The sequence below is a fragment of the Macaca thibetana genome, chromosome 5 (assembly GCF_024542745.1).
Source record: "Macaca thibetana thibetana isolate TM-01 chromosome 5, ASM2454274v1, whole genome shotgun sequence".
NCBI lineage: Eukaryota > Metazoa > Chordata > Mammalia > Primates > Cercopithecidae > Macaca > Macaca thibetana.
Window position 1 is genome coordinate 81,003,316 of NC_065582.1, and position 24,384 is coordinate 81,027,699.

General features: G+C 39.0%; 1 protein-coding gene and 1 long non-coding RNA gene across 2 annotated transcripts in view; one reads left to right on the top strand and one right to left on the bottom strand.

Annotated features, from left to right (window-relative positions):
• HADH (hydroxyacyl-CoA dehydrogenase) overlaps window positions 1-555 on the bottom strand; it is a 45,751-nt gene extending 45,196 nt beyond the window's left edge. Inside the window, exon 1 of the mRNA XM_050791038.1 lies at window positions 283-555. Within this exon, the coding sequence (XP_050646995.1) occupies window positions 283-408 (126 nt within the window). The 5' untranslated portion in view covers window positions 409-555. The remainder of the gene's footprint in view (window positions 1-282) is intronic.
• On the top strand, window positions 526-22,642 carry LOC126954960 (uncharacterized). Its single transcript, XR_007725764.1, has 2 exons — window positions 526-775; window positions 19,924-22,642. It is a non-coding gene; the product is annotated as an uncharacterized LOC126954960 (long non-coding RNA).
• The last annotated feature ends 1,742 nt before the right edge of the window (window positions 22,643-24,384 follow it).

Below are 24,384 nucleotides of genomic sequence, written 5' to 3' on the forward strand. Positions count from 1 at the left end.
TTCACCGCCACTCTCCGCGGAACCTTCAGCGGGCTCTGGGAGCGGCCAGAATTTTCCAAACGAGGAAACTAAGGATCGGCCCAGAACCCTGAATTTTGAGGGGAGTGAGACTTGGGCCCTCACAGGCCCAGAAGCGAGGTATTTCAACTACACCGGGGAGGGGCGGGGTGAAAACTCCCGGGTGTCGGGCTGGCGCAGGCCCCTCGCGGCCGGTCGCGCCAGCGCTTCCACCTCAGGGTGGGCGGCCATGCGCGTGGGCACGCTGCAGAGAGGGCCGCTCACCTGGGCGATGCCGGCGCCCATCAGCCCGCCGCCGATGACCGTCACGTGCTTGACGATTATCTTCTTGGCCGAGGCGGTGGACGAGGAGGACATGGAACGCATGAACTGCCTGGTGACGAAGGCCATGGTGTGGCAGCGGGGGCGACAGCGACGAGACGCGGGCGGAGAAGATGCGCCTGGCGGGTAGCAGCGGAAAGCCAGCCTTTGGGGGTGGGGACCTACGCGGCCCTGCCTCCCGAGCTCCCCTGGCGTCACCGTGACGTCACCAGGCAGCGGGGCGGGGCCTTGAGGCCCGCTCCTCCCATTGGCCTGGGCCGTAAAGTCCCAGCGCTGAGCGGGTATACGTGCGCGGGCTCATCATGTCAGCAGCCGCAGGCCCGAGTGAGTTCGGGCTTGAGACCTGCTGAGCAGCGGGACCTGGCGCCTGGCGTTCTGGTATGGGGCCGAGAACAGACCCTTCTTCTGAAAAGCCACTGGCCCCTTGTTCAATGAAGTGAGTCGTGCTGACTTTGTAAATGCTATCCTTTGATGACGTGTGCATATCTAGGCTCTGAAGAAATATGTGCTGCTTGGCTGTGTTGGTAACGGACCCAAAATGTGCACCCTTGGTTGATGTCACCAAATAATCAACTCGGGATTATTTTAATACCGTGAACAGTGATTGTTTCCTCTAAAAAGGAAAGAAATTTAGACTGCAAACACCCAAAACAAATGTCTAGTGACCCATGAGTTCCAATGCAAAAATCAGGCTCAGGGAAGGTAAAGGGAGAGTTGACTTTTAGTTACCCATCTTGACATTGGACGTCTATCAGTGTAGTGAACATGTGGACGGTTTAAGGTCATAGAGCAACCTTTGTGGAATAACCAATACTTTTAGAAAGCATAGGAAAGAAATGTCTTGTCAAATAATGGAAGACTTGATAGCAACTTGGCCAGTCTTCTCCCTCAGGTGAATACTTTCTAATTACTGTAACTTAATGATATAGGATTTTTATTAATTTATTTGCTTTATGTTTAAATATTGTTAACAAGAAAAACTTTAAGCAAATTAAGTTTAGCAGAGTTTATCTGAGCGAAGAAACCATGAATCAGGTAGTACCCCGAATCAGTAAAGATTCAGAGAGCTCCAGCCGGTAACAGTGGGCAAGCAGCGTTTATAGACAGATTTTTTTGCAGCCTGTAACGGGCTAAAAGCTCCGCTGCTGTGATTGGCCAAGACTTGGCCACTTGTTAGAAGAACATACTCTCAAGTTACATTGCAGTGTATTTACATATTAAGTATGATTATACTTTGCTAGGTAGGGAGGCAACTTTAGGCCAAATTTAATTTAATAACAGTTTCCTGCTTTGGTTCAGCCTCATTTTTAAGAGATTGACCAGAACCTTGTTTTGTCTCAGTATGGAAGTCACAATGTCAAATTAGTTGAGTGATTATACTTTCTTCATGTTGTTATTCTAACTGTAATAACACCATTTGGTGTACAAAGGATGGCTGCATAGAGACATTTAAGACTCTTGAGGGGAAACAACACATCAGGGAGACTGTTATGGCCACGAGGAGGAGAATAGCAATAAACTGAGGTACACACCTTAACAGGAGTGCCCGCAAACTGATCGAAATCAAACAATTCAAAGTTCAGGCAATAAAGATAGTTCAAAGTATTTGAGTCCAGTTGGTCATAATCTAATTTAGGGCATTATGGCAATTAAGGACTGTTAGAAATGCTTGTTTCTCGGTTCCATAAAGAAATAGCACTTGAACATAAATTAAATTTCTTTAGCAAGGCCATTTTTACTTTCTGCAGAAAGGATACACTCACCAGCAGTTTTGCCACGAGAGTACACGAAACAAAGGATACAGGGTCATTTATAACCTGACACGTCCACCTTACTGCTGTGTCCGATTTCCAGTGGCTGGAACAGGACCTCATATTCTGTATTTGTCCCGATTGGCTAGTAACTTACAACTTTTTAAAAGAGGCAAAGGCAGAGGAGAACAAAGGAAGGAGGAATTAACTTGTGGAATGCTGAGAAAGGTAAAAACACTTTCAAATAAGGAGGAACAGGCTACGACCTAATGCTCACTTGGACCAGTATAAGCATGCCAGGGCAAATATTTAGGCTAAATTGTGGGAGCTAAAAACATAAAAGTACATTGATTTCTTTATTACAGCTAACAGATACTTAAGAATGTTAGCGCAGGTCTTTGAACAAATTTTGCTTCTGAGAGAGGTTACTGTTTATTTCTAATGAGATGGAAAGGAAAGTCTTTGAAGAGGACCCTCTACTTTACTTTTTACAAGGACCATAGTTCACTGAATGACCTGATTCAGCCTGATGGCCTGATATAAAGAGGTATCCATTTTTGTCGTTAACCTGGCAACACGAGTTATAATAACCTGGAGACCCACTAAAGAAACATAAAGATTAGAAAAGTTTGAAATAGCCTAGCTTGTCTTTCACTACCCAGGATGCCTGCAAACCCACTATAAGCTGCTCCCATAAATGTATCATGTGTTCCTTTCCCTTGAGAAGTTTCCTTAATATATTCAGCGGCAGTGTCTAGAGAAACAGCAGTATCTGCCACCTTTTAAATTAAGGTTTCTGTAGCAGTAACACTAGAGGAGAAATAAGTGCAACATTCAGTTTTACTCAGCACCATACAAAAGCCCCGAGCACAAGCAAAGAGGGGATCCAAAGCTGTGTAATGTTCCATGAAGTTTGTTGAACACAAATGTTTTCATCCACTGAAAACATTTAAGTAGCTTCTACCCTCTGAACCCCTGGGAAATCTGACTGCCTGCAAATTCAAGATTTTCCCCAATTTACAGATTAGTTTCAAATTCCATACAACAGGCACTCTGCTAATGCCAAGAGTAAGTTTCAGCAACTCCATTGGAACCTCTCCTCAGTAGAAACTAACTTATCTTCATCTATTTTTAGGTTGGTGGTAACTTTGGTTATTGACTGCTTTAACCTCTGATTATGGAAGGTATTATGGGAACTTTCACGGAAAGCTCTTCGGATGTAGGAGCAAGCCAGGCCAAAGAGCAAGATCTGAACCAGTGGGGAAACAACAGAGTAAGCAGATTATCCACCAACCCAATATAGGCCCTTGGAAGCTTGAAAAGAGGGCCATTTAGTGGTGTTTGAGCAGAGGTCAGTTAAGTTTGTCCACCCGTAAGTTGGCATAGCTCCTGAACAAAGTCCAGTGGTAAACTTACTCTTCTGTGGTCCCTGTATAGCATGTTGTAAGGGTGCAAACCACTAGATCTAGTAAAAAGACTTTCCTAGATTTAAACCAGTGACATCATACGAGCAATTATTCATACCCACGTAGGTAGTCCCCAGCATCTTGAGTATGCAATGCCTGGAAGCACAAGATAACTTTTGCAGGCATCACTCTGATCTTTTTTTTTTTTTTTTTTTTTTTTTTTACTTTTATTGACAATTGGCACATAATAATTGTACGTATTTATGGGGATGACTCAATGCATGTATATGTTGAACAATGATCAAATTGGGGTAATTATTAAATAATATACGTATCACTTTAAACATTTATCATTTCTTTTTGGGGATAACATTCAAAATCATCTCTTCTAGCTATCTTGGAATATACAATACATTATTATTAGCTGTAGTCATTCTACTGTGTAGTGGAATAGCAGCTTTTATTCTTCCTAACTGTAACTTTGTACCCATTGACCAATCCCCTCTATCCAGATGTTCTACATTTGGTGACAGTTCAGTTATTAACTGGAAAGATCAAGATACTATTTTCAGCAAGTGTAGGAAGGCAAGTAGCAGTGATGTGTAGCATATCAAGGATGACTTTCCTCTCTTTCCTTGGAGTTGCAGGGTGACTCTCTTTAGGAACACAGAGAGGCATTAGTGTTAATGAAATTGTTTCCAGATTTTTGGGCATTAGCTCATAAACCCAACAGTTACTTTGGTTTCTTAGAGACCATAAGACTTTGCCAAAGTCATCCACAGAGTGTGGTCCCAAGTTGACAAGGAAATTCAGTTATTTCTGTTGCATACAACATTTTGAGATAACAACTGGAATTATGATTAATAGCCTTATACCAGGACTATTAGATTTCTATTAATTTCTTACAAGTTCTGAAATACATAGTAATAACATATCCATACATATATAATTCAAAAAAGGTCTAGCATTATTTAGGGTTTTCCTAAAGAAAGGGAAGGAATTCGTACTGCAGGAAATAGAGAAAAAAGGAAAAAAAAAGATAAGCCTTTCATGATAGCAAAGAACTCTTGATCTGCAATATTAGGAAAGCTGTCTACATATAGGATGCCATGTGCTTCTAGGGAAAAACTTCCCCAGTCAGCTTTATTTCAAGGTCTCCAACAGGTATACAGTTCCAGAAGTCTACAGGAGCTCTTTTGTGTTGAGAAATGCAGATCCAAGATTCAAGGCCTTGGAGTTTGCTGCAGAGAAGAACTTGGTATGGTCCCTTTCAACTGAGTTCAAGTACTGTCTTTCTCTGGGGTTATTTCCAAAAGACTCCCACCTCCAGGTTCTATATTATGAAGCAGTTGGTGGTCATCAGTTGGTGAGTCATGAAGGACTTCTTTCACTTAGTAAAAATATCCTTTTCAGAATGCATTCAAGCCTTGCACTATTAAGTCATGCCAGGGTTTGTAAGAGTGAAAGATACATGAGACTTTATTATTAGGAGCATAAGCCTTCCAGTAACTATTTTATGAGGGGTCAATTTATGTTTTCCAGTGGGAATGGATCTTATTGCCATCAATCAGTAATACCTTTGACCAAGGGAATCCAATCAATTCAGTTAGCTTTTCCTATGCTATTGTGTTTATAATACCTGTTTAACTGTTTTACAACTTGTCTAGTGAATTGCATACCTCTGTTGCTGGAAATTTCTCCAGCAATGCCCCGTAAGAGAAACACATTTTCCAATAACCTTTTAGCTATTGTTATATCATTGGCCTCCCTGCATTGGAAATCTTCTGTACAACCAGAAAACACGCATTTAAAGTGGAAATTGAATGAAAGCCATTTGTAAGTGTTCAGGAAATGTATCACCTAAAGTTTTTATTGTCTTACCACAATTATGGGTTTGACAAACCAAACATTGGTTATAAACTATTTTAGCAATTTGGTAAGTCACCCCACCAATCTTTTTTCATAATTTGAATCATTTTATCTCCTCCATAATAATCATGGAGTGCAGAGCTCTTAATACTGGAAGATTTAAGACTCCAGGAGAACCAGGCAGCCATCCAGGTTCTTCATGTGTCCAGGCTTAACACTGGATTTACATTTTCCTAAGTACCAACTTTGTTTCTCCAATTCAGGTGCTTATAGCACTGTTTATTGAATAGGTTTTATCAAATGTAATTTGACTTGAATCAATATTATAGAGTTCATTCAAGTTGTATATCTTAATAATTTCAGTACTGACTTAATTAGCGTGAAATTCTGCCCAAGTCGTTTCCTTTGTATTATCTTTTATTCTGTGTGACATTAGGTTAGCAGTTTTATGAATTAGTCAATTTCTTCATTAGAGTCCTGGGAATTCTTACCCAATCCAATGGTATGATTTTAAAGTTATGAGAAACCTGCCTTCTCAGAGTTCTTTCTATAAATCTCCTTGAAGATGAACATTTTAGGCTTATGGTTTCTCAGGAAAGTATCAGAGTAAACAATTAACTATCTGTGAAGACTTAAAATGGCCACGACTTTAAAGATCTGGTAAGGGTTTATTACAATAATGACACAATTGACAAGGAAACTCAGTTACTTCTGTTGTATTCAACATTTTAAGACAATAACTAGAATTATGACTGATAGCTTTATAGCAGGACTATTAGATTTCTATGAATTTTACTCAATTTCTGAAATACATATTAATAGCACATTCATACAAATATAGTTCAAAAAATTTAGTATTTATTATTTTATAATCCTTCCCATATAATTTAACATATCAGATCAGACCAATTAGTTTAATATGTCTCTTTCTATAATGAGAGATGTCCTTTTGAGATATTCTGAAGGCCCATATGGAAAATCTCAAAGTTAATTCAATTTCAAGAAAAGACTTAATTTAGAATTTTACTTTGGAAAGTTTAGTAAAAATATCAAAGGTTTAAAACATTTGATCAAAAAAGGATCACAGGTCACTGTGAACAATAGTCATTCATTTAATCAAAGTGATAATTTAAAGACTTCAAAGGCAAATACAGAAAGTTACATAGCTGTAACTTCCATTTTTTAATAAAGGGGACTCAGTTTTCATAAGTGATCAAAAACCTAATTAAGGCAACATAATGCACAGGAAATTATCTTGGTAAAATACAGAATCTTTGCTTCCTAGGCAAATTATATAAAAAGTAAAGAAAAACTTTTCATAATTTCCTATCAAGAGCAGGCCAACAGTTCAAGAAAACCTTATTGTTTTAACAGAGAGGACTACATGCTAGTTTTGCATCAGTATACTTTTGATATTGATGCTCAACTTTTGGAGAAACTCATAAATAATTTTCTTCTAATATTAGCCAGCTTAATCACACATGAAATTCCATTCATAAGATTCATCTTCCAGAAAACTTCTACAACTTCCTTATCTGTTCAGTTTTTTTCCTATGCTTTTCCTTTTCACATTTGAAACAACCAGTCATTCTATTTGAAGACAAAAGTTACTCATTTTTTCCCTTAATGAAAAAATTCTCATACCTTATAACTTTTTCTTACCCAACGTACATCTTAACTTCCTGATATACTTGCATATAGAGTTTTTCTCTATTTCTAATAATTCTATATATTAAATAAAATATATTAATCACTTTTTTTTTTGAGATGGAGTCTCGCTCTGTCACCCAGGCTTAAGTGCGGTGGCACAATCGTGGCTCATTGCAACCTCTGCCTCCCAGGTTCAAGTGATTCTTCTACCTCAGGCTCCTGAGTAGCTGGGACTATAGGTGCATGCCACCATGCCCAGCTGATTTTTGTATTTTTAGTAGAGATGGGGTTTCACCATATTGACTAGGCTGGTCTCGAACTCCTGACCTTGTGATCCTCCTGCCTCGGCCTCCCAAAGTTCTGGGATTACAGGCATGAGCCACTGTGCCTGGCCAATTAGAATTCTTAATCCTTAGTGACCTTAATTGCCACTGAACACTACAAAGTAAGCAATTGTGAACTGTCACATCACCTATGGAACTGCCACATCACTCATCTGTACCTTGGCAAATTTATCAATCATTACCTCTAGAAGCATATGCTTTCTTATAGTACAATTTGTCAGTGTTGCCCAGAACATGTTTGTAACGTTACAAATATCTTTAGTGTATCAGTAATAAGAAACTGTAGAGGAGACAAAATTTCAACTCTAGCCTCTTAGTTTTTCTTTTTTCATGGCTAGGCCTGAGAATTAAATTGTGATTTGTACAGATTTCCCTCAACTTCAGTTTTCCATCTTGATAAGAATGTTAAGATCTTCTAGTATAGGAAGGACTCTTTTACATGGGAACTTTATCTTATATCTATTTAACTCACTTATTTTTCACAATTATGCATAGATTGCTTTATAAAGATGAGATAGTAAGCAGCTAGTCATCATATCATCTAAGTTATTTCTCTTGCTGACATATTTTGTAATATAGAGGTAGCATAGGTTTATTTTACCAGTGAACCTAGGTAGGAAAAGTTATGTGCCGGTATTATATTTAGTGCTGAAAATTCTGAAGACATGACTGTTTTAATGGAATTAATAATATTCTTATTTATCAAGCTCACCCAAGTGAGCATTTGAGTTAGTTCTTAATTTTCTGAGCGAATACTTCATTTATATTAGTGCTTATTTTTGAAAGAGCCAAATAAATAGAGCTCGTTTTCAATTTAATTTGGCAGTATCATAAGGAGATACAAAAATATCACACATATGTGTCATACATACAGATCTGTCCATAAACATATAAACAGACACAGATCTTAAATAGCTTTTGTTTAAAATTTTTAGCCATTTGCCAAGCACAATAAGATAAAACTCAATAATTTATTTAAAAACATCTGAACCAAAATTGTTTTCCTGGCCAATAGCATAAGATTTCCTGCCCCCGTGGGTAAAGTTTTTAAATAATATTTGTGAAAAAGATATTTAACATTTTTTTCATTTGTTTTCTGTAAGGAACCTGATAAAGAGGCAATCTTTGCTTTATTTAATACTTTAGATGCCTGTATATGCCAATTTAAAAATGTATCCCATTGCTTTATGGCATTTTGGATTCTTTTTTTTTTTTATGCTCCTGCAAATGAACAATTTTATATATGTTAAAATTTCCCCATTGTAACAACTATAATTCTAAGTTGTTCTAGTAAGGGACATTTTTTCAAAAACACACAGGTTCTAGGCCCAGCCCATAATTTTTGTGTATAAAGTTAGCTGGTGTACCAAAAAGTGAAGTCCCAGATTCTTGGAAGTCCAGAGTTTTGTTTTTTTTTTTTTTTTGAGAGGGAGTTTCACACTCACCCAGGCTGGAGTGCAGTGGCACATTCTAGGCTCACTGCAACCCCTGCCTTCTGGGTTCAAGTGATTCTCCTGCCTCAGCCTCCCAAGTAGCTGGGATTACAGGCACCTGCCAACACGCCTGGATAATTTTTATATTTTTAGTAGAGGTATGGTTTCGCCATATTGGCCATGCTGGTCTCGAACTCCTAACCTCAGGTGATCCACATGCCTCAGCCTCCCAAAGTGCTGGGATTATAGGCATGAGTGCTGGAATCCCAGACGTTTTTTAAATTTGGAGAAACCCATTTTCAAAAGATACTGACCTCCAGCCCAGTCCAGTAAAATTGCTCAAATAAAGTCAGAAAGGTCAAAACAAAAATTCATAGAGCTTGAATTTAAGAGAGAACCCTGCCATGATCCCAGTTGCTGTGAGAGATGAGTGGGCAAATGATCCCTGGTGAGTACCTTCACTTGGCCATACGGTACTCCTTTGTGTCCCTGGAGGTCTGCTTTGGGTCCCACTTCTGACACCAATCTACTAGAATAAATGCTTTAGACAAATTAAATTTAGTAGAGTTTATTTGAGCAAAGAAACAGTTCATGAATTGGGTAGCACCTTGAACCAGTAGCAGTTCAGAGAGCTTCACCCAGCAACAGTGGATAGGCAGTATTTATAGACAGAAAAAGAAAGTGACATATAGAAATAGCCTGATTCATTACAACTCTTTATCTGTCTTATTTTGTCATGGTCTGAGCAGTTGCAGCCTGTAATTGGCTGAAATCTCAGGTGCTATGATTGGCTGAGACCTAGCTACTTGTTACAAGAATATACTCAAATTAGATTGTAGTTTATTTACATATTAAGATAGGTTACAATTTGCTATGTATGGAGAGAACTTTAGGCCACATTTAATTTAACAGTGTATAATAAAGGCCCACAAACATCAAACAAGTCCTCCCCCTACTAGAAGTAACTGTCATAGTAGATCCTGTGTTCACTTTTTTTTTTTGCTTTGATCTCATCTTTATATCTAATTCTGTAAACAATATCAGAAAGCACTGTTGTTGAGCACCTTGTTAGGCTTGGGAGATCACTACTGGCTGAAGAGAAAGTGTTAGGTTCAAATAATAAAATCTATTAAGTGCTAGATGGTAGCAAATGCAAAAACCTATAGGGTATAAATGAAAAAGGAAGATTGCATAGACAAACCTAGTAACTTGAAGCATGAGTCAATTTATGAAGAAAAGAGAATTTGCTTCAGAGGAAGCAACAAATTCAAAGGCAGAAGCATGAGAAATTAATGCAACAGGAAAAGGGGGTGAGGAATTAGGTATAGTTAGAGATGAAGCTAGGATGATAGATTGGGAGGATGATTAGGTGAGTTTTTAGTCCTCATTTACAACTTGTATCTAATCTGAGGCGGAACATAGTCTAATTACAGTGTTGTCATATATTTTTTAATGAAATTTGTGTGTAATGGACAGCAGTGATGCCTCAGTATGGTACGTTTTCAGATCTGTAATTCTTTTCCTTGGGAAAGAAAGAATGGCCACCTGTCTTAGTCTATTTGGGATGCTATAACAAAATACCACTAGTTTGGTGGGTTATAAACAATAGAAATTTATTTTACATTTATTCACAATTCTGGAGGCTTGAAAGGCCAAGATTAAGGCACCAGCAGATTCATCCTACTTCCTGGTTTACAGATGACTCCTTCTCATTGTAACCTCACATGGTAGAAGGGGCAAGGGAGCCAGCTCTCTGGGGTCTCTTTTATAAGGTCACTAATCCCATTCATGAGAGCCTGCCTTCATGACCTAATCACCTCCTGAGGCTCACCTCCAAATATCTTCACATTAGGATTCAACATATGAATTTTGAAAGGACACAAACATTCAGTCCACAATACCGCTGCAGTATTTTTTTTTTTTAAACAATTCTCAAATGTGAGGTACCTATAGTATATAAAGATGTGATACAGCCAGGTGCAGCGGCTCATGCCTATAATCCCAGCACTTTGAGAGGCCAAGGTGGACAGATCACTTAAGCCCAGGAGTTTGAGACTGGCCTGGGCAACATGGTAAAACCATGTTTCTACAAAAAAAAAAAAAAAAAAAAAAATTAGCTGGACGTGGTGGTACTTGCCTGTAGTCCCAGCTACTAGGGAGGGTGAGGTGGGAGGATCACCTGAGTCCAGCAAGATCAAGGCAACAGTCAGCCATGATCATGCCACTATACTCCAGCCTGGGTGGTAGAGTGAGACCCTGTCTCAAACAAAACAAAACAAAACAAAAAGTGATGTAAAGAAAGGAACACTGTAGCCAGAATTCAGTGTCCTGGCATAGTCACTAGTGTGCCATATGACCTTCTACAAACATTTACCCTCCCTTGGCTCCAATGTCCTCATCTCTCAAAAGAAATGGTTGGACATGAAGTCCTTGCCCATGCCTATGTCCTGAATGGTATTACCTAGGTTTTCTTCTAGGGTTTTTATGGTTTTAGGTCTAACATTTAAGTCTCTAATCCATTTTGAATTAATTTTCATATAAGGAGTAAGGAAAGGATCCAGTTTCAGCTTTCTACTTATGGCTAGCCAATTTTCCCAGCACCATTTATTAAATAGGAAATCCTTTCCCCATTTCTTGTTTTTGTCAGCTTTGTCAAAGATCAGATGGCTGTAGATGTGTGGTATTATTTCTGATGGCTCTGTTCTGTTCCATTGGTCTATATCTCTGTTTTGGTACCAGTACCATGCTGTTTTGGTTACTGTAGCCTTGTAGTACAGTTTGAAGTCAGATAGCCTGATGCCTCCAGCTTTGTTCTTTTGGCTTAGGATTGTCTTGGCAATGTAGGGTCTTTTTTGGTTCCATATGAACTTTAAAGCAGTTTTTTCCAATTCTGTGAAGAAAGTCATTGGTGGCTTAATGGGGATGGCATTGAATCTATAGATTACCATGGCCAAAACACCAAAAGCAACGGCAACAAAAGCCGTAATTGACAAATGGGATCTAATTAAACTAAAGAGCTTCTGCACAGCAAAAGCAACTACCATCAGAGTGAACAGGCAACCTACAGAATGGGAGAAAATTTTTGCCATCTACTCATCTGACAAAGGGCTAATATCCAGAACCTACAAAGAACTCAAACAAATTTATGAGAAAAAAAACAAACAACCCCATTGAAATGTGGGCAAAGGATATGAACAGACATTTCTCAAAAGAAGACATGCAGACAGCCAATAGGCACATGAAAAAATGCTCATCATCACTGGCCATCAGAGAAATGCAAATCAAAACCACAATGAGATACCATCTCACACCAGTTAGAATGGCAATCATTAAAAAGTCAGGAAACAACAGGTGCTGGAGAGGATGTGGAGAAATAGGAACACTTTTACACTGTTGGTGGGATTGTAAACTAGTTCAACCACTGTGGAAAACAGTATGGCGATTCCTCAAGGATCTAGAACTAGAAATACCATATGACCCAGCCATCCCATTACTGGGTATATACCCAAAGGATTATAAATCATGCTGCTATAAAGACACATGCACACGTATGTTTATTGCGGCACTATCCACAATAGCAAAGACTTGGAATCAACCCAAATGTCCATCAGTGACAGACTGGATTAAGAAAATGTGGCACATATACACCATGGAATACTATGCAGCCATAAAAAAGGATGAGTTTGTGTCCTTTGTAGGGACATGGATGCAGCTGGAAACCATCATTCTCAGCAAACTATCGCAAGAACAGAAAACCAAACACCTCATGTTCTCACTCATAGGTGGGAACTGAACAATGAGATCACTTGGACTCTGGAAGGGGAACATCACACACCGGGGCCTATTATGAGGTGGGGGAACGGGGGAGAGATGGCATTGGGAGTTATACCTGATGTAAATGACGAGTTGATGGGTGCTGACGAGTTGATGGGTGCAGCACACCAACATGGCACAAGTATACATATGTAACAAACCTGCACGTTGTGCACATGTGCCCTAGAACTTAAAGTATAATAATAAAAAAAAAATAATGAAGCCATGCATCTCTCCAATTTGCCAGCAATGTCTGAAATTTCCGTGCTTAACCTAATGGGTTAATTGGATCACTCTGCCATCATTGCTTCCATTCAAAGGAGTATTTTGCACAGCATAAAAACAAATTAATTTGTATCCAAATAATTTGACATAAATTGTAGGCCTCTCAACCTCAATTTCCTTCTGGATAAAACAGGCCTAGATTCAGTATCCACATTTGTTGCAAGAATAAAATAAAAATATGTTTATAAAAAAAAAAAAGAAATGGTTGGACAAACAGCGTTCCAGCTGTTTTCTGCTAAGAGTCTAACACCATTTACGATCTTCTAAAGTGGGAGGGCCACCACTGCCCCTCCCCCTGCCTAGTGTTGTTCAGATGACAGTTACAATAGAATCATTCTTCTTTTGCCAGAAGTGCAAATTGTTTCCCAAATGTGGCCTTGGGCTTTCAGGAGCCCAGTAGTGACTTCTGTGGTCCCTGATTTGCACCCTCACCCTGTTATTGGGGTTGTGCTTCATTTCTCTCTGTGGAAAGAGTGAAGTATTGCGAAGTATGACCCTCGTCACCAAACCAACTCAGAGACAGCAAGTGCTTTGGCAAAGGAAAGGGCTGGCACAGAGAACAGAGTAAGTAATAACTGCTTTTATTTGTCCTATAAATGGATAATTATAGTACTTAAAAAATAAACATCAAAGAAGCATTATCTAACAACATACATGATGGTGGGCTGTGAGTGCAGCAGAAGTAGTGTGTAAAGTAGGTCTTCTCCAACAGAACAGTGGTGGGCAAAAAATATCAATGGTTTTCCAGTCTTCAAGCTTTATGAAGCAGGCAGGCAGAGAGAGCTGAGCTGACACAGTACTTACACTGTCAGGTGATAGACACATCGACCCAAGCACAGGATTTTTTTGGTTGATTTGTTTGTTTTTGAGACGGAGTCTTGCTCTGTCGCCCAAGCTGGAGTGCAGTGGCGCAATCTCAGCTCACTGCAAGCTCTGCCTCCTGGGTTCACGCCATTCTCCTGCCTCAGCCGCCTGAGTAGCTGGAACTACAGGTGCCCACCACCATGCCCAGCTAATTTTTTGTATTTTTAGTAGACACGGGATTTCACCGTGTTGGCCAGGATGGTCTTGATGTCTTAACCTCGTGATCCACCAGCCTCGGCCTCACAAAGTGCTGGGATTACAGGCATGAGCCACCGTGCCCAGCCCCGAGCACAGGATTTTTTAACAGCCAGGAAGGAGCATTTGGGGTTGGGATTCATTGAGTAAGTTGGGATTTTCCTTCTATTTGTGGGAAATTAATAATTTCTGGCTTACTGGATCAAAAGTGAAAAATTAATGCTGCCTCTTCTCTTTTATTGAGCAATTTAAAAATTTCATATGGCAGAAAACCAGAGGCTGTGGCTGCTCAGGGTGGCATGAGAGCAGAGTCTAGAAAGTTCAATCAAAAGCTTACCTACTGCAAAATTAAAAATGGGTGACATTACCACTCTCATCTGCAGAGTTTTCAAGGAAATAATCATATGATTTGCATAATTAAGACATAATTAGTTCAGAAGGGAATGATCATAATCATGTGTTTGTATGGAAACTGAAACATGCTCTCAGGATGACTTATAAGACACATAAAGTAAAATCTCTAATAATACTGGATAATTTATCAAATAATTCTGTGCTCTTGAGCTTTTAGAAAAAAATTTATCCTGGCAGACTTTAAATATCTTGGTTTTTCTCATCATGCTAGCAGTTGTTGTAATACCAGCTACTTTCTACCTCCATTTTCTCCTCCACTTAGAAAACCTTTATTCCACTTACAGAGCATTATGGCCTTCCCAAATAACGAGTTGAAATTAAAGTCTGTGGAGTGTGAAGCATAGGATTCCTGGGATCAAAGTAGTCAAAACACATGCAAAACAAACATTTGTATAAAATGCTGCCTTTGGAAAAAAGAAGGTGATGTGTAGTACAGCTTATGCAATCTTGATTCAGGGTTTTAGGCACATTCTGCAATCTGGGTGAGAGTTTATTTGGACTCTTTTGCTAAGGAGATGAAATGTTCATTCCACCTGAAACACAGATTTTCCACACAGTGGTTAATAATAGCCTATTTTACCATAGGTGTTAGTGGCTCTGTGGATTCATTGAGTATAGGTCAGGATTCTTTTTCTATTCTATGGAAAGGGAAAGATTTCTGAATTTTGAGAATGAACTATTTTTCTAACCTCAGCCCACAGTCTCCAGAATGCTTGCATGAGATCATAAGACTCACTAAGTGGGACAATGAGAACTGTGCAGTACACATTCACTACTACCCAAGGGGGAAACCACCTACAGAATGTGTGCTTTCACATAAATTACACCTTCTGATTTGTTTTCTTAGGAGTTCCAGGTATAAAGTTTTATACATTGAAAACTAACCATTCACTAGCTTTAAAAACAATGATAATGATGGCCATCCCTTTGAGCAATTTTTATATACCATTCAGTTAGGTTAAGTGGTTTTGCATGTAATATCAGCATTTATTGAGCCCATTATTATTTTTATACCATTCTGGGTACTTCATGTGAATTCATTCATTAAATTCTCACAATAAGTCTATGTGGCAGGTACTAAGGGTACCCATCTTTTACAGGTAAGAACATTGAGACCCAGAAAGGTTCAGAAACTTAGCCAAGGCTACATGGCTAATGAATGGCACTGGCAGACTTCAAATTCAGGACTGTTTTCAGGGGTTGTGTTCTTGACTACATGCTGTTTTGCCTTTTCATAACAACCCTCAGGCTTTCGTGCTATCCTCATCTAAAATGAAGAAATAGGTTTGGAGCATTTCAGCCATTTATTAAATGTAGCTCCCCTAATACTTGACCAGGCTCAGATTTTATCCCGCTCTGACCTCAAGGCTCTCATGCTTTTCACAATTCCATACTCGTTAGACAGTACCCCTGCTTGTAGAGGGGAAAAAATGAGGGAGATGTTCTCCAGTAAACATTATCTATGTTTAGATTTGGAGCTTTTTCTGTTATACTAATATTGTCATAAAAATTAGACCGATTAATATATTTGGACATTCTTACTAATAAACCCCAGAGCTGCAAGTTTCCCACAGTGATTCCCAGTGGTTCTACCTGAAGACTAAGAGTCATGTGTTTATACCATCTGATTTCCAGCATGCAGACTCTTGTTTCTCAAACACAAACATCCATTTTTAATTGTTTATTGCTCACCTCTCCTTGATACTTCAAATACATATCAGATACTTCAAATGTAACTTACCAAATTTGAGCCTGTTATTTCCTACCCTCTACCTCACTCAAATAGCTTCCACCTCTTCTTGCATTTGATGTCTCAGTTCATTATGACTCGCCCCCCTCCCCCATCCAAGGGGCCTTGTGATGTGCTGTGTATCAGCAGTTTGTTACTTTTTATTACTGAATAGTATTCCATTGCATGGCTTTACCAGGTTTTGTCTATACATTTAGCAACTGATAGACATTGAGGTTGGTTCCAGTTTGGAGTTATGAATAATGCTGCTATGAACATTCACAAGCAAGTCAATGGAGTCTTGCTATGTTGGCCAGGCTGGTCTCCAACTCCTCTCAAGCAATCCTCTCACCTCAACTTTCTAAGTAGCTGGAATTACAGACATGCACCACTGCGCCCAGCTTGGACATATATTTTCATTTCTCTTGGGTAGATAGTTTTATGTTTAACTTTTTGAGAAACCACAAAACTGTTTCCAAAATGACTACACAAATTTTATAACCACCAGCAATATATGAGTTCCTTTTTCTCCACATCTTCACCAACACTTGTTATTTTCTATAGCTTACTTTTGATAGCCATCCTAGTGTGTGTGAAAATGTACACTTAATGCTCTTCCCTAATTAATAATGATGTTGAGCATTTTTATGTGCTTATTAGCCATTCGTGTATCTTCTTTATTAAAATATTTCTTCTGGGGCCACCACTGCCCCTCTTGCACTTTTGCCAGAAGTGCAAATCATTTCCCAAATGTGGCCTTGGGCTTTCAGAAGCCCAGTAGTGACTTCTGTGGTCCCTGACTTGCACCCTCACCATATTATTGGAGTCATGCTTCATTTCTTTCTGTTGAAAGAGTGAAGTATTGGGAAGTATGACCCTGGTCAATGAGTCAACTCAGAGACTTATTTTCAGTATGTATTCATGAATTCTTAGTCTTTACAAAGGCGTATAATTCATTACTGTATTTAATTATTTTGATTTTCCAATTGAACCACATTTGGCCAGTGGGAATCTCTCCAAGATGGTTCCTTGTGACATTTCCCCACTATCTTCTCACTTCCTGATTTTTGGACATAAAAAGGCTCATCTTGTACCTCTTCTGCCCTAGCTCCAGAAACAGCCATTTCATTTAGAAACTCTGGTTCCTCTGAGTGGAAATGGTATTAGAAACCAAGGTCTGGGCACAACTGTACTTTAAAGAGAGTAACCTGGCAGCTGAGTGAAGTATGCATTAGTTCTCTATTACCCTGTGTATTAGTCTGTTCTCATGCTGCTGTGAAGAAATACCTGAGACAGGGTAATTTATAAAGAAAAGAGGTTTAATTGATCCACAGTTCCAGATGGCTGGGGAGGCCTCAGGAAACTTACAATCATGGCAGAAGGTGAAGGGGAAGCAAGGCACTTTCCTCACAAGGCAGCAGGAAAGAGAAGTGCCAAGAAAAAGGGGAAAAGCCCCTTATAAAACCGTCAGATCTTGTGAGAACTCACTATCATGAAACAGCATGGAGTAACTGCCCCCATGATTCAGTTACCTCCCACTGGGTCCCTCCCATGACATGTGGGGATTATGGGAACTACAATTCAAGATGAGATTTGGGTGGGGACACAGCCAAACCATATCACTATGTGACAAATTACCACAGCTTTGTGGTCAAAAAAAGAAAAAAAAAAAAGTCTCACACTTTGTTTCGATCAAAGAATCAGGGGTAACTTAGCTGGGTGGATGTAGCTAATGGTTCTTCATGAAACTATAGTCAAAATGTTGTCTAAGTCTGCAGTCATCTAAAGGCTCAACAGGAACAGAAATGTCTGTTTTTGAGATAACTTACTCGCATATAGTACATGACTGTTGACAGGATGTACCATATTCTTACTGGCTGTTAGCAGGAGGCCTTGGTGCCTTGCCACATGAGCATCTCCACAGGGCTGCTGTGTGTCCTCACATGATAGCAGCTGGCTTCCCCTGGAGCAAGTGACCCAAAAGAGAGCAAGGCAGAAACCACAATGTTTTTTTATGACCTAGCTTCGAAAGCTGCACATCTTTTGCACAATAGCCTAGTGATTACACAAGTCGGTGTTATTCAATGTGGGAGGGAACCATATAAAGAATCATCAGGGGCCATCTTGGACTCTGGCTACCACACAAGCCCAAGATGGTAAAGAGACTTTTCTATGTAATTTTTATGTTATTTTCTATGCTGTGTTTTACTTTTCACATGTAGGTGTATCACCCATCAGGAATTGTTTTTAAGATATGGTGTGAGATAGGGAGTCAGGGTTCATTTATTCCTTTACTGATAGGCAGTTGTTATGGCACCATTTATTGAAATTTCCACTCTTTCCCCCACCATACCGCAGGGGCATCTTTGTCACAAATCATGTGCTCTTATATGTATAGGTTTATTGGTCTATTTGTCTTTGTGCCAGTGCTATGCTGCCTTGCTTATTGTAGCTTTATAAGGAGTCTTGACATCTGCTACCGTGATTGTTTTGGCTATTCTTGGCCCTTTGCTTTTATAAATAAATTTTATTTAGCGTTGGCCACTTTTTGCAATTATTTCTGCTCAGGCCTAACACTGGTAAGACTCTGATTTAATTGGCCTGGGGTGAAACCTAGGCATCAGGATTTTTATCAAACACTCCAAGTGATTCTAAAATACTGCCAGAGTTGACAACCATGGATCTAGATGAACTCTAGTCTGTGGCAGCAGGGAAAATTAAGGCCCAAGAAAGTGGAGTGCTTGCCAGAGGTTAAACAGAGAGGCAGTTGCGGAACCAGGGCTCCAGTTCAGGTGCTTTGTTTTCCAGTGCAGTCCTCTTTCCAACATCTATATATACTCCTGGACATGCCACTGTAGATAAGTAGCAGAAAGGCAGAGAGGAGAGAGGTACCCAGAGACTTTTTAACTCCTTGCATCTGGGAGCTTCAGAGGAAATGGCAATTGAGGGACAAGGGGGATATTAGATGGTTAGTTTACAGACACATCCAAGATGCTCAGCAGGGAGGGCATAACAATGGAATAGTAAAGCTACACAGAGACCTGAGAGATCATCTTTCTAAATATTTGATAGATGAAGAAACAGGCCAAAGAGATCACATAACTCGTTACAAGCAGGGGCAGGACTTGGGTCTGAAGTGTGCCACACTCCTGGTTCAGTCCTCATTGTCCCACCATTGTCACAGACTGACAGGTTCTTCTTGCCTGCTGCTCAGAAAAACCAATGCACTGAGAACAGCAGGTATTGCAGCAAAGAAAGAGTTTAATTTTTGTGGGGCCAGACAAATGAGGAGAATGGGAGAAATTTCTCAAATCTATCTCTCTTAAGAATTCAGAGGGTAAAGTTTTTAAGGGTAAACTGGTAGTCAGGTGGTGGGGGAACTGAAACAATTGATTGGCTGAAGATGAAATCACAGGGGTGTCTAAATTGCCTTCACACAGCTAAGTCTTTTCCCAGGGAAGGGGGAAAGGGTGTTCTCAGAACCAAGTGGCATCTCTGTTGAAATGCTAAATCTGAAAAATATCTCAAAGACCAGTTCTTCAGGTTTCACAATAGTTATTTTATCTATAGGAGTAGTTGGGGAAGTTACAAATCTTATTACCTCTTATGTGACTTTGGAGCAGAAAGCAATGTATAGAAAAGCAAACTAAGCAGTGGTAGGTTATTGTTTAACCATGCTTACTCTTTAGCAAGGTTCAAGCCCCAACCATAATTCTAATCTTGTGTTATGAATGCAGCATCAGTCTCCAGCAAGAGGGGGGTCAGTTTTCCTTCCTTCAAAGTTTAACTGTAAACTAAATTCCTTTCATATTATCTTGGCCTCCATGCTAGAATAAACAACAACAAAAAGAAAGAAGAAAGAGACAGAAGAAGAGAAGAAAAGAGAAGAGAAGAAAGAGAAGAGAAGAGAAGAGCCTGTGAGGTTAAAAGCAAGATAGAGTCAGTCATGTTAGATTTCTCTCATTACTTACAATTCTGCAAAGGTAGTTTCACTATGTTCAGCGTTATACTCAGGTGCATTTAGGCAAAATTGTTCATCTTGAATATTTTAACAGTGTTGGCATATGCTAACCATTCAACATATTTTTTGAATGAATAAGTGAATAACTTGAAATTTATGGATATTTAAAAACAATACCATTTCATGCAGTAACTCCCACAGGCATGAGCCACCGCACCCAGCCTAGACTAAAGACGTATTCAATTAAACATTCTTAATATGCTTTAGTAAGAGCTATTGAGGCTTTCATTTTACAGATGAATATTAAAGTATCATGAACCAAATAGGCTCAGTGCTGTAAGAAATAACTCAATAGTCCTGGCATGGTGGCTCATGCCTGTAATCCTAGCACATTGGGAGGCCAAGGTGGGAGGATTGTTTGAGCCCATGAGTTCAAGACCAGCCTGGGCAATGTGGTGAGACCCCATCTAAAAAAAATACAAAAATTAGCTGGGCACAGTGGTGCATGCCTCTGGTCCTAGGTCCTCAAGAGACCGAGGTGGGAGGCTCACTTGAGCCTGGGATGTCCAGGCTGCTGTGAGCCATGATTATGCCACTGCACTCCAGCCTAGATGACAGAGTGAGACCCTGTCTCAAAAAAATAAAAAGAAAAAAGAAATAACACAATTGCTTCCAGACGAGCAATCGCAATCTGGTAGTACACTGTTCCTTTATTTCTCAAGGAATAGATGTTCGTTATAAAAAATTTGAGAAATATAGAAAAGAATGAAGAGTAAAACAAAAATCAAACACATAAATTGTAAGTCAGATCATGTCCCTTCTCTGCTAAAAACTCTTTTTTTCCTTTTCTTTCCATTTCTCTTCTCTTTTGCTATCAAATATATCACTGCAATGAATAACTTACCCCAAACTATTTTTCATCTGATTATCTCCCATAGTGAATATCTTAAGAGTAGAATTTATTGGGTTAAATGACATAAATGCCTAATTTTTAAAATTTTGGGTTGATTTTAAGTTACAGAAAAATTGCATAAGTGGTCCAAAGATCTCATATTTCCTTCACCCAACCTCTACTAATTTTGACATCTTACATAATCATGGTTCGTTTGTCAAAACTAAGAAATTAACATTGGTATAATACTATTAACTAAACTACAGACTTTATTTGAGTTCCCCAGTTTTTCCACTAAAGTCAGTATTCTGTTCAATCTAGGATGCCACTCTGCGTTTAGGAATAATTAGAATCTTGGTACATATTCTTAAATTTTCTCCAGATAGGTGGTTCCAGTCTGTATTGCCAACAGCAATGTATGACTGCTTCTCCCTTATCAATAAGGGAGTGTTTTCCTTTTTCAAAAATATCTTTAAAATTCAATGGTTAAAAATGGTATCTCACTGTAATAGTTCCATTTCGATGAATTTGAAAAATGTTTTGTATTATTGGCTGTTTATATTTTTAAAAATTTTTGGCCAGGCATGGTGGCTGATGCCTGTAATCCCAGCACTTTGGAGGCTGAGGCAGGTGGATCACCTGTGGCCAGGAGTTCGAGACCAGCCTGGCCAACAGGGTGAAATGTTGTCTCTACTAAAAATATAAAAATTAGCTGGGGATGGTGGCACACACCTGTAATCCCAGTTACTCGGGAGGCTGAGGCACAAGAATCGCTTGAACCCAGAAAGTGGAGATTGCAGTGAATCGAGTTCAAGCCACTGTACTCCAGCCTGGGTGACAGAGCGAGACTGTCTCAAAAAAAAAAAAAAAAAAAAAAAAGTATCTCAAAATTTAACTCAAGATGGATTAAAGACTTAAATGTAAAACCCAAAACTATAAAAACTCTAGAAGACAACCTAGGCAATACCATTCAGGACGTAGGCACTGGCAAAGATTTCATGACGAAGATACCGAAAGCAATGGCAACAAAAGCAAAAATTGACAAATGAGATCTAATTAAACTAAAGAGCTTCTGCACAGCAAAAGAGACTGTCAACAGAGTGAACAGACAACCCACAGAATGGGGGAAAAATTTTGCAAACTATACATCCAGCAAAGGTCTGATATCAAAAGTCTATAAGGAACTTAAACAAATGTACAAGAAAAAACAACCTCATTAAAAAGTGGGCAAAGGATATGAACAGACACTTCTCAAAAGAAGACATACATGTGGCCAACAAGCATATAAAAAAAGCTCAATATCACTGATCATTAGAGAAATGCAAATCAAAACTACACTGAGAAACCATTTCACACCAGTAAGATTGGCTGTTACGAAAATAAAAAAATAACAGATGCTGGTGAGGTTGTGGAAAAAAAGGAATGCTTATACACTGTTGATGGGAGTGTAAATTAGTTTAACCATTGTGGAAGACAGTGTGGTGATTCCTCAGAGACTTAAAGACAGAAATATTTTTTGAGCCAGCAATCTATTACTGGGTATATACCCAAAGGAATATAAATCATTATATCATAAAGACACATGCACACATGTTCATTGCAGCACTATTCACAATAGCAAAAACATGGAATCAATCTAAATACCCATCAATGATAGATTGGGTATAGAAAATGTGGTACATATACAGCATGGAATACTATGCAGTAATAAAAAAGAACAAGATCATATCCTTCACAGGGATGTTGTTGGAGCTGGAGGCCATTATCCTTAGCAAACTAATGCAGGAACAGAAAACCAAATCCCTCATGCTCTCACTTATAAGTGGGAGCTAAATGATAAGAACACATGGACACATAAAGGGGAACAACACACACTGGGGCCTATCTCAGGGTGGAGGATGGGAGGAGGGAGAGGATCAGGAAAAATTACTAATGGGTACTAGGTTTAATACGTGGGTAATGAAATAATCTGTACAACAAACCCCCATAGAAGCGGCTACGTTGTCTGGGGTATATACCCTGGGGTTCATGGTCATGCACCAGGAAAATGTAAGACATGGACACACAAGAGGAGTTTAGGAGTGGAGGTTTAATAGGCAGAAGAGAAGAGAAAGAGAAACAGCTTTCTATATAGAGAGAGTGGGGTCCCTGGGTGGAAAAGACCCGCAGGCGGCACTGAATTTTATAGTCAGGTTTGAGGAGGCAGCGTCTGATTTACAAAGGGTTCACAGATTGGTTCGATCAGGTATGACATTTACATAGCAGATGGGGAAAGGCCAGTTGTCCCACCCTAATCTTATTATGCAAATGGGCTTTCCAGTTGATCTGAGCCCTCTTGTCTGCTTCTTACTGTACACATGGCTGGCAGAGAAGGGAAGATGAAGCCGCCATCTTGAACACGTCTAGCCCCTAGTTCCTGCCAGCATTCACCTGTGCAAGCTCCCAGCTTGCTCGTCTATGTCCGCAGATCGACTTTACAGGCTATTCTTTGTTAGACAATGATTTGGGGCTGCTTTTCATTAAAGAGAAAAGCCTTACCGAGGACTTCCGTACCCTCACTCTCTGCCTAAGTGATTTCTTCTTAACTCCTGTATCACCATGACACAAGTTATCCTATGTAACAAACCTGCACATGTACCCCTGAACTTAAAAGTTTAACACAATAATTTGTATCTTTTGCCTATTTTTAAAATTAGGGTGTTCTACTACTGAATTATAGCACTCACAGTTCACTAGAAGAAATACTATGCTATAGTATATGAAAATACTGAAGATACTATATATTATAGTATATACAGATTTATAAGCACTGACTTATAAGCACTTTATATATTAAGGATATTGAATTTTTGGCAAGACTGATACAAACATTTTTTTCATGATTTGCCAGCCGTTTTTTGGAATACTAGAGTTTTCTATTTTTATGTCATTAAGTGTATTGTTTTAGTTTTCTGATTGATTCTATTACTTTTTTTAAGAGTTGGATTTTTTCTTTCTTTTTTTTTTGAAACAGCCTTATTGAAGAACATTGACAGATAAAAATTGTACATATTTAAGGTATACAACTTGATGTTTTGATATATGTATACATTGTGAAATGGTCTTCACAATCAAACCAATTAACATATCTATCACCTCACAAAGTTACCATTTTCTTTTTCTTCTTTTATTATTATCTTTTTTTGTGGTAAAAACATTTAAGATCTACTTCTTAGAAAATTTCAAGTAAGGAATATTGTTAACCATAGCCACCAGGCTGTACATTAGATCTGTAGAATGTATTCATCCTGCATATTGAAACTTTTTATCCTTTGACCAACATTACCATTTCCCCCTCCCCACTGCCCCTGGCAGCTACCATTCTGCTTTATAATTCTATGAGTGTGACTGTTTCAGATTTCACACATCAGTTAGATCAAGCAGTATTTGTCTTTCTATA